Source organism: Scatophagus argus, chromosome 2, assembly GCF_020382885.2.
Source record: "Scatophagus argus isolate fScaArg1 chromosome 2, fScaArg1.pri, whole genome shotgun sequence".
Lineage (NCBI taxonomy): Eukaryota > Metazoa > Chordata > Actinopteri > Scatophagidae > Scatophagus > Scatophagus argus.
In genome coordinates, this window is record NC_058494.1 from 6,788,338 (window position 1) to 6,802,632 (window position 14,295).

At 41.8% G+C, this 14,295-nt stretch overlaps 1 protein-coding gene across 3 annotated transcripts; it reads left to right on the plus strand.

Annotated features, from left to right (window-relative positions):
• Positions 1 to 917: 917 nt before the first annotated feature.
• htra3a (HtrA serine peptidase 3a) lies at positions 918 to 6,220 on the plus strand. Of its 3 annotated transcripts, XM_046403982.1 has the most exons (11): positions 918 to 1,046; positions 1,152 to 1,903; positions 2,073 to 2,178; positions 2,428 to 2,650; positions 3,120 to 3,314; positions 3,821 to 3,853; positions 4,699 to 4,813; positions 4,924 to 4,998; positions 5,089 to 5,146; positions 5,376 to 5,471; positions 5,744 to 6,220. In XM_046403982.1, the coding sequence occupies exons 2-11, from the start codon at positions 1,483 to 1,485 to the stop codon at positions 5,910 to 5,912; spliced, it is 1,491 nt and encodes a 496-aa protein (XP_046259938.1). In that variant the 5' UTR covers positions 918 to 1,046; positions 1,152 to 1,482; the 3' UTR covers positions 5,913 to 6,220. The 3 variants fall into 3 exon arrangements, with proteins under 3 accessions (XP_046259938.1, XP_046259930.1, XP_046259947.1); XM_046403974.1 differs by having other exon boundaries at positions 985 to 1,903; XM_046403991.1 differs by having other exon boundaries at positions 990 to 1,903; positions 4,948 to 4,998.
• The last annotated feature ends 8,075 nt before the right edge of the window (positions 6,221 to 14,295 follow it).

Consider the following 14,295-nt stretch of genomic DNA (forward strand, 5'->3'; position numbering starts at 1 on the left):
GCAAATGAAACACGTGTACCACCACACACCCACATCCTTCCTCTACGGTGCGCTCCTCCCCAGCCATGACACTGGTAGACTAGTGAAGGAGCTCAAAAGTGTCACCACACAGAAACTCATCCATTTAGACAACGGCAGCACCCATACATTCTTACTGAGGGGAAATAAAATATGTAATATGATCAGTGTCTGTGTCAGCAGTGGGAAGGGGGGGTGGGGGGGCAGGGCTCAACACTGCCACCAAGTGGGAAAATATGTCAGCAGTTGAGGAGATGCAAATTGTCATCACTTCAAATTCAACATGTGATGTGTGGAGTATGCCATGACAGGTCTTTATATTTGCTTGAAAATAAACGCATTGATACAGACGCTTACTTTTTACATTTTAATCCTATAAAATGTAAAGGCTATTAACTTAAGGCTGAAACACAAAATGCTGTATAGTGATGTGTTATTGTCACTGCACTTTAACTCAGCTAACATCTGGTGCACTGTGCAAAGAGGTAGGTTACGTGTCAACACAAGAATCCTTTTCATGTGGCGCCTCAGTTCTGCTCATGTACGCCAGCATGCACAACACCAGCACCCTGAAACTGAAGCAGCTAAATGAGATTCAGCAATCGTGAATTCTATTTTTTACATCTGTGTCCTACTTTGTGCTCAGACACACAAAAAACAGCAGCTATTAAAAAAAAATAAAATAAAATAAAAGAATCAGCAGTAGCTCTACCTGCCTGCAGGGGGCGTACTAAAATTGAAACACTGTATCAACTACTTATTTTGCCTATAGGTGGCGATAGCAGCTCGTTTACGACTGTAAACTACTACTGCTATCTTTATAAAGTCGATATACAGTATGTCAGTGGGCTGAATCCCGTGTGTGGACTTCACCTCTCTTGCAGACTTTGCAGGCTCAGATAAGATAAGATAAGATAAGATAAGGCTTCATCGTGCCTTTACACAGAGCTTCGGAAATTCGTCTTGCAGCACATGTTCCAGCAATCATCAAACATGTAACACGGCTGTCCAAATCTACAATTCATTCAGTTAGTAACTACTAGTTATTAACTGATCTATCTCATTTTAGATTAAAGTCGGCTTAGTCGGGTTAAATGTTTTAACTTGTGCTGTTATGTGTTTTTCCCCACTAGGTGGTGCACATTATCAGTTTTATTTTCTTGAGCGGCTCAGGTATCAGCACTGTGCAAAGCTAATGCACAGTCACAAGGCTGTCAGAATATGCGGGCGCCGATGACTCGTCGTCGTCCGTGGTTCAATCTACAGAGAGCTCGGAACGCGCGCTTCAGCAGCGCCACGAGTCTGAGCGGTAGAACCAAGGTACCAGTGGAGTATTTCTGAACTTGTGTTATTTACAGTCTGAACACAGAAACACCCCGGCTGGTGGATGTGTGGAGAGTAACATTTAATATGACGAGATAAGGAATCTAAAGCCATCTGCTCGTTCTTTCTGTCGGGATCACAATGCAGTTACTTGTACTTGCAGCAGCGTTTCTCTTTACGCACGACTTCACCGGAGCTGTGCGCTCTGACAAGCTGTGCACCTCCCGGTGCGACGTGAGCTCGTGTCCGAGCCCCAGCTGTTCCGGCGGGTACGTCCTGGACAGATGTAACTGCTGCCTGGTGTGTTCGCCGCGGGAGGGAGACCCCTGTGGCCGCAAAAACGACCTGCCCTGCGGGGATGGCCTGGAGTGCAAGCTGGTCGCCGCGGGGAGGCGGCGAGGCTCCAAGCGGGTCTGCCGGTGTAAGACCGAGCATGAGATGTGTGGAAGTGACGGGAAAACGTACGGTAATGCGTGTAAGATGACTGCAGCCAGCCGTAAAGCCCAGCAGCAGGGGAGACCAGCAGTTAGTCTTGCGCACGATGGACCCTGTTCAGTCGCAGGTAGGACTGCTTTGGGTGGACAGAGGGCTGGAGAAGTTGGCTTTATTATTATTTTAAAACATATTTTGAGTTTTGGCAGTACTTCACTGGGGAATAAGCATCCTGAATGTGGGCCTTGTGATGTGTGTGTGTGTTTTTGTTAACGGTGCAGTGTGTTGTGTCAGTACAGGTCATTCCCTGCTCCGTCCTGGGAGTCCTCGCTACAAGTTCAATTTCATTGCTGATGTGGTGGAGAAAATAGCACCTGCCGTTGTCCACATTGAACTGTTTCTAAGGTGCGATGTGCATGTGTGTGTGTGTGTGTGTGTGTGTGTGTGTGTGTTTTCCACTGAAGATTTGAATTATTCTTATGTCACTGTTTGGGTACAGATGCATTGTGAATTCACAAGCTGTGATGTTATCTTCACTGATGTCAAATTCAAACTTCATCCTGACAGAACAGAAGGCCTGCCTTTCAAAACGCAAGATTTGATTATTTCTGTCTGCTTTCTCATTCTCTGTCTCCTTCTCTTCTCTGTCTCCAGGCATCCTCTGTTTGGTCGTCACATGCGTCTCTCCAGTGGCTCTGGTTTTATCGTGACCCACTCAGGTGTGATTGTGACCAACGCTCACGTGGTAACCACAGCTGCCACGGCGTCGGGGAGGCCCCAGCTGCGTGTGCAGCTCCACGACGGCGACGCGTATGAGGCTGTGGTCAGAGATATAGACAGGAAGGCTGACATCGCCACAATCAAGGTCAATCCTCAGGTGAGAGCATCGGCACCAAGCACAGGCTACAGTCAACATCATAATGACTCTCTTCACCTTCTCTTCTTGTTCAAAGTGAAGTAATGTTAAAGATGTTATTTTCCAGATATCTTCTACATCTTTGACCCTAATACAAAAAACATTCTCCACTATTGCACAAGAACCCACATCCTGACGGCTCTATGTGCCAAATTCTGACAGTTTCCTGCTAGACAGTCATAAGTCTAGCAGGAATACTTTCATAAGCACCAGCACTGTGACTCAGAGACACAGCGCTGGTGTGTGTATTCTCACACCCATATCCTAAATTGTTGGACAGCTTTGTAAGCATTAACCTCTTTCTCTCCGTCCCTTTAGCAACCATCTTCCACCTGTCATCCTTTTGTGTTTTTCTCTCCATCCATCTTTCCCAATACATCCCTATCTGACATGTCTCTCTGTGCACACGTGTGTGTCCATGTTGGAGCAGAAGAAGCTTCCTGTGTTGTCTCTGGGCCGTTCAGCTGACCTGAGACCAGGGGAGTTTGTGGTTGCTATTGGCAGCCCTTTCGCCCTGCAGAACACCGTCACCACCGGCATCGTCAGCACCGCCCAGAGGGACGGCAAGGAGCTGGGCATCGAGGACTCAGACATGGACTACATCCAGACTGACGCTATTATTAATGTGAGCTCAGACACACGCACACACACACACACAGTCTTGTTTCCATCACTCCATCACTTTACACAGACTTACATACATTTCCTGGAGGCTTAACCACCACCTAACCATAACAATAAACATTACTTGCCTAATCCTAACCCTTACCTTAACCTAACCCTAACCTTAACCTAACCCTAACCTCAGCCTAACCTTAAAGCAAGTCTTCACCATAATGTTTAATTACTTACATAGTAGGGACTTGCATTTTGTCCCCAGAAGTAAGGCGGGTCCTCACAATGTGACTGTGCAAACAGATTTTTATCCCCACAACTACAGGAATATGTGTCCACACACACACACACACACACACATCCGTATGCACAACTGTATCCTGTTATTGCTTACAGCTTGATGCAGATGCACATAGAGATTTTGACATTGTTTTGTTTTAGATCGATTTTTGCACGTGTCAGAATTCATTGATGCAGTTGTCTCCGTCTCATATTTCATGTTTTCGGGGGGAAAAGTACGGAAACTCCGGAGGACCTCTTGTTAACTTGGTGAGTAGAGCTGTAATGACTTAAATGACTGTGGAGGGTTAGTCAGTGGGACGGTTTGTGTCCTGTTATGCCCCAAATATCTCTTAGCCCAATGTATTATAAGTAAAATAATCTGTTGATATGTGACTTTTGAACATCATGGAGGAAGCTACGAATGTAAAATACAACTATAATGAAAATATTTTTGAAACATAGTGTAAATAATTTTATTTTCATTACAATACAAACAAAGCTAATTAAATCTGTCTTTTGAAATATCTGAAACCCACATGAGCTTCTTACCCCATAAATGCAAAACTGGCATTAGATTGGGCTTTGAATTTTTTTTAACACTGTCAACTGATGTTTAAAGCCTTAACATATTACATGTGCACATATAACTGCTTTAACGACTCCTACTGTAATCACTGACTTGATTTGACTTATGGGGACCTCAGATAAACTCGTGAGTGCTGAGTGAGGGATATTGGCATAGCTCAGCTCCAGACCTCTGAATGTCTGTCCACTGTCTGTTATTCTTTGAGCTATTTTAATAAAGTAAAAACAAAATGGCAGTTCAGTGTGATAACAGGCTAACATTTGCATATATTTTGCATCAGTGCTTGTGTATTTATGTGTTGAATTATGCAGTTTTCCTTCACATAATAATTGAATTGTAGTGATTAAAATGATATTGTAGCCTCTAAATACTGAATAAACCCCACACACTTTCCTCATTTTATGCCATATTTCTGTCTCTCAGCCTGTAAATGTACCCCAGCTCTTGGACAGTATTTGAGATCCAGCCATTAGGAATGATTTGTGTGTGCGCTCTGTATGTTTGTACATGTGTGTATTTATTTCAGGATGGCGAGGTGATTGGCATCAACACTCTGAAAGTGACAGCGGGGATCTCCTTCGCTATACCCTCAGACAGAATCAGTCGCTTCCTCACAGAGTCACAGGCCAAACACAGCAAAGGTCAGGGGTCAGAGCCTGAGCAGCACACTGATTCAGTTTTTGTACTTTGAGAACCTACCTGTACAAATACTTTGTGTGAAGAGCTTATTTCTTAGTAAATCCCAACCCAGTTGTTGCTGTTGTTGCTGGAACAGAAAAGACAAGACTGCAGCGAAGACTTACAGAGGAACCACAGTCGGATGCAGGTGAGAGCTACGGACGGAGTCTCCATGACTGTCCACACGTTAGAGGTGGTCCATCACTCCGTCCAGTTTATACTTTTGTGTTGCTTTCAGAGTTCTCTGAAGTGAAGAGACGTTTTTTAGGCATCAGGATGCTTACTGTCACCAAAGCGTGAGTTGTAGCATATCACACACACACACACACACACGGACACACATTAGCTTCTTGATTACAGAGCCTGAGAATCATTTAATTTAGCATTTGGCTAAATAATGTTTGGCTTTCTTACAGTGAAACTAACGTGTTTTTATTACATCTGAAAGGAGGTAAATGTTATGTGCAGTGTTGGTTAATAAAACTGATATTATTATTATTATTGCTGCGTTGTTGTGTGTCTCAGTCTATTATCCCAGTTGAAACGTCAGTATCTGGACTTTCCTGAGGTCAGCAGTGGAGTTTTGGTGCAACAGGTCATACCTGACACTCCAGCACAAAAGTATGCTCACACACACATGCAAACATCCAAGCACATCCACACAAAACGCTGCATTTCATCAAAGCAGCATGAAGCTTGTCAAGTGGTTCTGTGAAGTTATTTATTATTTATGGACTATAGAGAAAAATGATTGTTCTGATCAAGGAATTTGTGTACACAAATGATGACACTACAGTCAGTCATGTGTTGTTGACATGAGCACATTTTACATTACAGTTATTATACCTCAGGCAACAAATCAGTGACTTCATTCTCTTGTCTCTGTGTCTTAGAGGAGGGATTAAGGAGGGTGACGTTATAGTCAAACTAAACGGACAAGCGGTCCAGACCGCTGAAGACATCCGTGAGGTGCTGCAAAGTGATGAGCCTCTCCTGTTTGAGATTCGGCGAGGCAATGACGACTTACTGTTCAACATCCACCCTCAAGTTGTTGTGCCCTGAAGAACAGCACCCTCAGTTTCTGTAAAGTGGGCCAGGACTCAGTATTCTGGCATTGAAGCTCCACTTGGCCTTGGACAACATACTGCACAGAATTCTGAACAAGTCAAATATGAACTGATCTGTTTTCAGTTCTGATGAACATTTTGTTGGATGCGTTTTGGTGAGCAGAATATTTCCTTGTTTTTTTTTCATACAGCCTCTGTTTGATTTACATAGTAGTTTATTGCAACAATCAAAATAGTGCAGAAGAAAATATATTGCTTTGTATATTGTAAGAAGCTCCAAGAATAAAAGCTTCCTAAAAAGGAGCTGTACAGTTGTTTCTGTCCAGTCCCGTCAGCAGCAGTTGTCCACATGCACAGGCAGCAGTTTGACGCCTTTGTTTACATCTCATCTCTCCTCCCTGCACTCGGGGGACGTTCTCTTCATTTAAACAAACCTAAGTGGACACCAGGACACACACACACGGACACACACACACACACACTGGCTGCTCCTGTTATGGCCATGGAAATTGCCGTAGATAAAATAAATGTTCTCGACTTTGGAGATGAGGACAGAAGATGCCTGTGGGGCTGCTTTGCTGCTCCAAATGCAGTCTTAAACAAATAAAAAACTCAGCTTGGCAGCATTTTCTTCTAAATGAGTCAGAATACAATTATGTATAGTTAACTTGAACAAACTCTCCTTGGTAACCTGATGATTAGGACCTTTGAAATGTATTCAATTACTGAACATGTAACATGTAATGAGATCTCCAATAATGACAATGTTTGTAATTTTGAATAACCAAAAAACATGTACTATAATCTGAATACTTTTGAACTGCTTATCAAACACAGAAATTGCATCTTATATTTAAAAAACCAGACACAGTGAAATCCGTTACTACACACCCCTGCTTAGAATAGACTTAGTCTTGATCTGTACTCGTGTCTCCAATGATGACGTTATGCTACTATGGACCGCAGCACAGTGAAAAATAGAGAAAAGAACGATGGAAAAAAAGAAGAGAGAGAGGAAAGAGATCAAGAGAAAAGGGAAACATATGCTGACAGAATAACGAGAGACTACCACAGTGGACAAATTACAACCATATCAGGCAGTGGAAGTCTTCCTCTAACATGTGTTCCTATGTGTGTGTGTCGCTGACCCAGTTGTTTGAGTGTGAGTGTACAGTTTTCTAGTCATGCCAAGACATATTGTCATAGCACAGCGCCAGACTACTTCAGTGGGACAGACAGAAGACACAGCTGTTTGTCCTTATGCAGACAAAACTCCACATTAGAACAGACCACAGAGCTCACATCCGATCAAAACATCTTTTTGTTAAACAGACTTCCTGTTTTATGCTCAAATTAGAAACGTGTATTCATTTATATCCAATACAGTACAGAATATATGCACTACATTTCCCTGTAAAGCATTCATGTTCACACTGAGGTCTCGTTCAACGCCTGTTCAAGCCACCGACCAATGAATGTACCGCCATCTACGGGCCAAACCCGGTCTGGTTTAAATTAAACCCAAATTATGATTCCCAAATAGACCACTAGATGGCGTGTGCGGTATAACAATTGACTCCTGACGTGGCAACTGACGCTCAGAGTGCTGTATGTGTGCAGTCCTGCAGCAGTCTACATACAGCTGAAGTGAGGGGCACTGATAAACATCCAAAAGCACATGCAGAAAAAGAAAAATCTTTTTTTTTTTTTTACTTTGCAACATTTTCTGACAGTAATGCAAAACATACAAAGAGCTTCTAAAATATGTGGTTTTGTTATGAATTAAACACAAAAGCAAGTCCTGCTTAAGTGATGAATTGACTAACCAGGAATTCTAATGAGTGATGAATTCTAATTCGAATTAATCAAAAAAAAAAAAAAAAACCCCAAAAAAACATTTCACGGTCTCAGCTTTACAAACGTGAGCATTTTCTGCTTTTCTTTTCAATTGCTCAAATGCTTTGGTTGGACAAATCAGGTGTTATGAAGGTGTCACTTTGGGTTCTGGATTAACTTTCGCTATTTCAAACTTTAGACTAACAGATCAATTTATTGATCAATCAGATGAGTTCTTAATAAAATGCAATAGAGCTCAAAATGAGCTTCACCTCAACCAACTACAACAGCCATAGGGGACATTTTTCCTCATAATGAGTATTTTTTTTTTTTACTTTAATTTTGATTGTTGCACATTTCTGTCTTGAATATTTAATGTGAAAGATAAAAGCTTGAGATTTTAAAATACATTTTCAGGGATCCTGAAAGCTGGCCTGTATGCATTTCTATCTCCCATTCATTTCTCACTTCTTTTCTCTTTTTTTCTCTTAGCTCCGTCCTGTAGCTTAGACAAGGCTGGGGTTGGGGTGAGGGACTCTAGACCTCCAGGAAAGGCATTCATAGGGAATAATGGACCTTCAGTCACATGTTCTCATGATGCTCTCTTCATCATTCAGAGAGACAGAGATAAGGACTCAGAGGCATTTATAGTGGGGCACCACTGTAAGGTCTCATATAATGTCGAACTGTGAGTCATTCAACCTGATGACATTCTGAGTGCAAGCAACAGCGCTTAATAAATGCTAAGCAGCTTCATCTCTCTGCTGTTTGCAATCACACACATGCACATACACACACACACAAATGCATTTGCTGAGCTGCTGATCCCGACTAATCAAGAAAACCCTCTGCATTTTGACTTTTTTTGTGGTAGTAGTACACTAAGTACACTGACTGTACTTAATTTTGAGGTACGTGTGCTTCACCTTAGAAATGATGCCTTATGCTGATTTATACGTCTAGAGCATAAATAATAAAGATAATGAGTAAAAACTATTATATTTCTCTCCTCATTGCACCACATTTATCTGACAGCTATAGTTGCTGGCTGATAAACTAATTAATGGACCAATAATTAAAGTCCAACAATGATAATATGTATGATTCTGAAATGGACTGTTACATCATGAGTACTTTTACTTTTGGTACTTAGAGCGTATTTTGGTGCCTTTACTTTTGAAATGCATGACTTCTACTGTGGCATTAGTACTTAAGTAAAAGATCTGAGTGCATTTCCCAGTACTGGGTTTTCAGTGTGTGGGTGCCTGTGGGCTTTCATATGGTTGAGGGAGTGAGTAACATAAGACTGGGAAATGTTCCAAGAAAAATAAAACTGTGAAACAGTAAATTCACAGCATGCGGCTTCAGCTGAATCTTGAGTAAGCTCAAGAGACTTTGTTCACAGTAAAAAGTTGTGAGTTGAGGAGCTTTGAAGGCACAGACTGCAGATTGGGGCATCTGGCACGGCAGCAGAGCTGAAGACAGATTGGACTCAATTAAAAAAAATCCTGTTAAACTGTGGCATTACAGTAGTACAGGCCCTAACTACTTCCATCTGTTTGCAGTCCAGCTCTCACTGTTTGACTCAAAGCCTTACTGACCAAAAGTATAGTGTGATAAACTAGAGAAGAGAAGAGAAGAGAAGAGAAGAGAAGAGAAGAGAAGAGAAGAGAAGAGAAAATAAAGTTTTTCAGCTCACCACACATGCACGCTCAGATGCCCACACAACCTTAGCATACCGTAAACACATCTCTCACACAGCAAGGCTCCACAACTGGACAATTAGTCTGGCTAAGTAGATCCACATGTTGTTGAGTATATTCTGCATGTAATCTTTCCTGCCTCCACCTCCACAAATGTGATAAAATAGAAAATAGTGCACTGAAGTGCACAGCTATACATGCAAGGAATATTCTATGCATATGATAGGTACAACACATGTGGCCCTGTGTGACCCTTTCACCAAGGGCCACATAGTTTTTGAAGATTTAATGAGAGCTTAAATTCCAGGCATTCCAGGCAAAGAGAGTCCTGTTTATGATCTTGATGAGACTTTCTCTGGAAATACTCTGTCTGTCCAGAGTCATTCCCAGTTGTTGTTGGACTGAGACAGTGGATGACTCTTCTTTCTTTTTTCTTTCTTTTTTCCCTCCCTCTTTCCCTCTTTGTCCTTTCAACCCAAACAGCTTTCTGGGGTTGATTATACACAAAAGCAGGGTGGGTGGGGGCAACAGAGGGAAGAAAAAAAAGGTTTTATGTTTTACTGTTATTTTCTCTTACCAGCATAGGTGCTTTTTACCCTTGTCAGCCACATCCTCAGCTCCTTCAGTGTGGCCCAGATGACCTCAGAATGTGGTCTGAGTGATCAGATCTGTATTCACACATTTTACTTAGAGCTGTCCACTTGTGTTCGGATCACCCAGGACAGATACGGTCACTACCAGGCGTAAACAGGCTCTTAGTTTATAACTTCCACACCTTGTCTCTTTCTCATTCACACCCCCAAATTTTCTCTTTTTTTTTCTCCAAAGGAAGACAAGTCTCCATTGTGTCTTTTTGTGGTGTACTTTTTGTGGTATAACATAAAGTCAGTAGGAACAGACGGTGAAGAGGACATTGTGCTCTTTTCCCTCAAAGACCTCTCACTTCTTCAGGGTGTGAATATGGTTACTAAGAGTGTTGTCTAGTATTGCAGCATACCTAATTGTTCACCTCCAGGCGTTGAACAAAAAGGCTGTCGCGTTAGACATCCAAGGTGAACTTCACCAGTCTACTCTGGTTCACTTTGTTAGAGTTATAATTAATGTAATCCACATTTAAAGACAGCCAAGAGACCATTGGGTGGATTGTTTTAAAAGACTACTGTTGACTTATAACATATATTAAATTGTATTATTTTCTCTGTATTTAAAGCAACAGTAATCAGTTTCTCTACAGTATATTAACAATGGATAGATCACAGGACGTCGCTTGCATGTCAAAAGTGTCGCTCAAAATGATAAAGCTATCAGGATCCCCTCAGCTCTACAGAGATTTTTAGCTGCTTTCAGCTCATTACTCTTTGATGTTGTGACTCACAACTATTTTGGTCCATTCTCACCCAAGAGTCACAAATAAGGCATAAAAATAGACTATTTTTATGATGGAGTATGGAAAAGCAACGGAGGTACGAAGCTGTTCTATAGTCTGGTATTACAGTAGCTCATACTTCTGTATCTGTCTGACAGGCTGTTGCTGTGGTGGGTGTTGTCTTTTAGTGTCCCTCAAGCTCTGCACAAACACCTCATCTCACCTCTCACTGATATCGCTGATGTTCTGCAGATGGGTACTTTTTCATCACCCGCTGCAGAACCCTCCTATCCTGGGCTGATTTGCCAAGTCTCTTTAATGCAGATAGTAACTTACATTCTTGCTGAGAAGATCAATGCTACTCTGATATTGTAATTTGTATGCATTAACAAAGCATCTAAATCAAGAAAATTGTTAGCTTAGCTTATTTTAGCATGAGGATTAGAAGCATGAAACTACTAGCCTGGCCTCAAAGTCTAAAACTGACCAATGAATGTAATTGGTCTCATTTGTTCAAAATCCAAACAAAAATGTGAAACGACAAGTTGTTGTTTTAAGTCGGGTGCTCTTATTTAGGCTATTTACAACCAGTGGCCATGATGAGTTACTTCCTGAATACTTGTAAACATAACAATTTAATGAAAAACCAGATGCTAATACATTTTCCTTTCTGTGCAGATTAACTTGTGAAATAGACAGAATTGGTATCAGTTCCAACTCTTGGCAAAAACATGAATAAACATATTTCCTAACTGCTGAACTGTTCCTTTGAGATTAAAGTATTTCTGTCATGCTGTTAGCTAAACTGTCCAGCAAAGCTCAAAACAGAGACATAAGCCAATTCTTTGCTGTGGTTTTACACAAATTCCTCAGTTTTGATGGCCTCACATACGCTCTGCTGAGGAAATGATACAAATATTCACATGCACGCGTACACACACACACACACACACACACACACACTGTCACACAGTCACACAGTAAAGTGAGCCCAGAAATTCTTTTGTCAGGGCTCTGGTGATAGCTAAATCCTGTGAGCCCTTCCCCTGCTTCTCAACTCCCTCTTTCTGGCAGACTGCTGACTCATGCTTTCCTCTCCTTCGTCTCTCTCTCTCTTTCTGTATTGATGTCTCTCTTGCTTTATATATCTAGTCTACAGCCTTTTCTCTCAACTCCTCTTTTTTCCTACTGAGGCATTTCTTGGGATTTGGAAAATTCAGCTGCATTTTCTCATCTTGTAACCTCTCTCTCTCTCTCTCTCTGTGTGTGTGTGTGTGTGTGCGCGCAGGCAATATTATTTGTCTGTCTGTCTGTGTTGGTTATGTTCATGGATTGTGTGTATCACCAGTCAACAGAGTAATTGCCTTGTACTTTGGCTGTATGGTTGGCTTAGTTTTGTGTGAGAATAATGACAGCTGTGCCCAAGCTAGAGGCCCAGTATTCAGTGGGTAAATTTGGCACACACACACACACACACACACACACACACAGAAACTGGCATTTTACTGTAGCTGGAAAGGGTTCCTTATGCCTTGAATATTTAACTTTTTGTTGGTTACTGACAGAAGAGGAGCATTTACTTGGTTGCAGTTTTGGCATGTGTGCCATTTGATCATATTCCCGATGTGCTTGAAGCTTGAAGCTGTGCTTGAAGATGCAACTTTTTTTTAGGATACAGTATCCAGAAGTCTCTTTTTCACATTTTAAAAGCTGAAAAGGATGCTGGAAGGAAGCTGGGGCACACATTTGTGAAAGTAAACAACAAACCAACTAGGGAAAGCGAGACCTGTAATCTTGGATAACTGCAAAGTAGAAAACCACATGTTCTCTAATGGCCTGAGTAGGTGCCAGAATTGTAATATCTAAAAACAAGAAGTTCCACACTGGATTGCAAAGACAATAGGAATTCAAAATAGGCCCAAAGGACAGTTAACCAGAAGAACATGGCTTGTGAACTTGAACTTTGCTACATATGGGTTGAGTCTAATGTTTTTGATGATTTGAAGTCTGCAGAAACAAATACAACACTGTTATGACTTTATAACAATACAAGCCTTTTTCCCACCAGTGGTAGGATGTAAAGAATGGAGTGTGGGTTAGTTGGTCACTCTGTTTATTTCACTATCAGGGCATTTCATGTTGACAGTGTGGTCAAGAGCAGGATACCTTTACAAATACTGGCTGCTGCTGTGGTCCAGTCAAACAAGACCATTTCAGTTCAAATAAAAATATTTATTTATTTGTCCCTCAAGGGGCAATTTGAGGCAAGTACAAACAGTTCATGTAAATACATAAAATGACTTGAAATACATAAGGATCTGCGGCTTTTTGAGGACTAGTTCATTACTACACATTGTCCATGTCTACATATGAACAGATAAAAATTAAATATAAGATAAATGTATTTATTTATCTTCACATTAATAACCTTTAGGAAAGAATCAGATGTGGTCTGTGACAATCATCAGCCATGTTTCATTGTTAGTTCACTCGGGTGAGACAGAAAAAACTGAAAAAAGAGAAAAGTCACTCTCACCCGTACAGCATCACACACTTGCACATAATCGTTGCCACAGCCAGCCTCTCATACTGTTAGCACGTGACTGAGCGTGAGTTAAAGTGAGAGAGGGAGGCAGGGAGGGAAAGAGTGGCAGAGAGCGCGGATGAAAGTGAGTCTATATGTGTGTCTGGACATGTGAGTGTCTATGAGAGTTAACGTTTGTGTGCGGAGCGTTTGCTCTGTAGCTCACAGGGCTAAGACCTATTTATACTCCCAGACTCCCCCGCTCCAGAAGCACTCACCCATGACATTTGTTTCCATTCTTCCTCTTGCTCACATCATTTTCTCTTTCCTCATCTTTTGTCACAGCTCTTATTTCATTTCTTATCACCATCATCCTCAGACAGGTATTACACTTCAGGGGCATGCTACCATCACCTCGACAAAGTGCCTTGCTCTCTGGGTCTTCCAAGTGCAGAACTGAAAAGAGCAGACAGATCAGGGTCACTGCTGCCAAAAAGGTGTGATTCTCTTTTCCCAGTCACTAAGAACCTTTAGCTGTACTAAAGACCTGTGCCTATAGGGATGTAGCCCATTGAGGATGTATTCAAATGTAAATGTCAGTTTCAAATAGACACCTTTCTCACAGAATTCACCTGCAGGGAACCAAGCCTTAGGATGGCTGAGGTTGACTTGCGTGCAGTAGTGGGGATAGAGGAATATAAGGACAGACGGATGCACGGGCTGGTGGACAGAGAGTAAAGTCATTTATCCAGCTCAAAGGCAAAGGAACAGAGGCAAAGTTAAGGTGGTGAGAGAGCTCCATATTGTGCTGCCGACCATGGGAACGGTAATGTTACGTAATCTCACACAGAGTTGCAGTATATACACAGTCATAGAGCCAGGGGCAGCGGCTGAGGGGGAAGTCGAATGGACCCTGTGCCTGCTAACAGGACTTCTTAAGTGTTTCTGC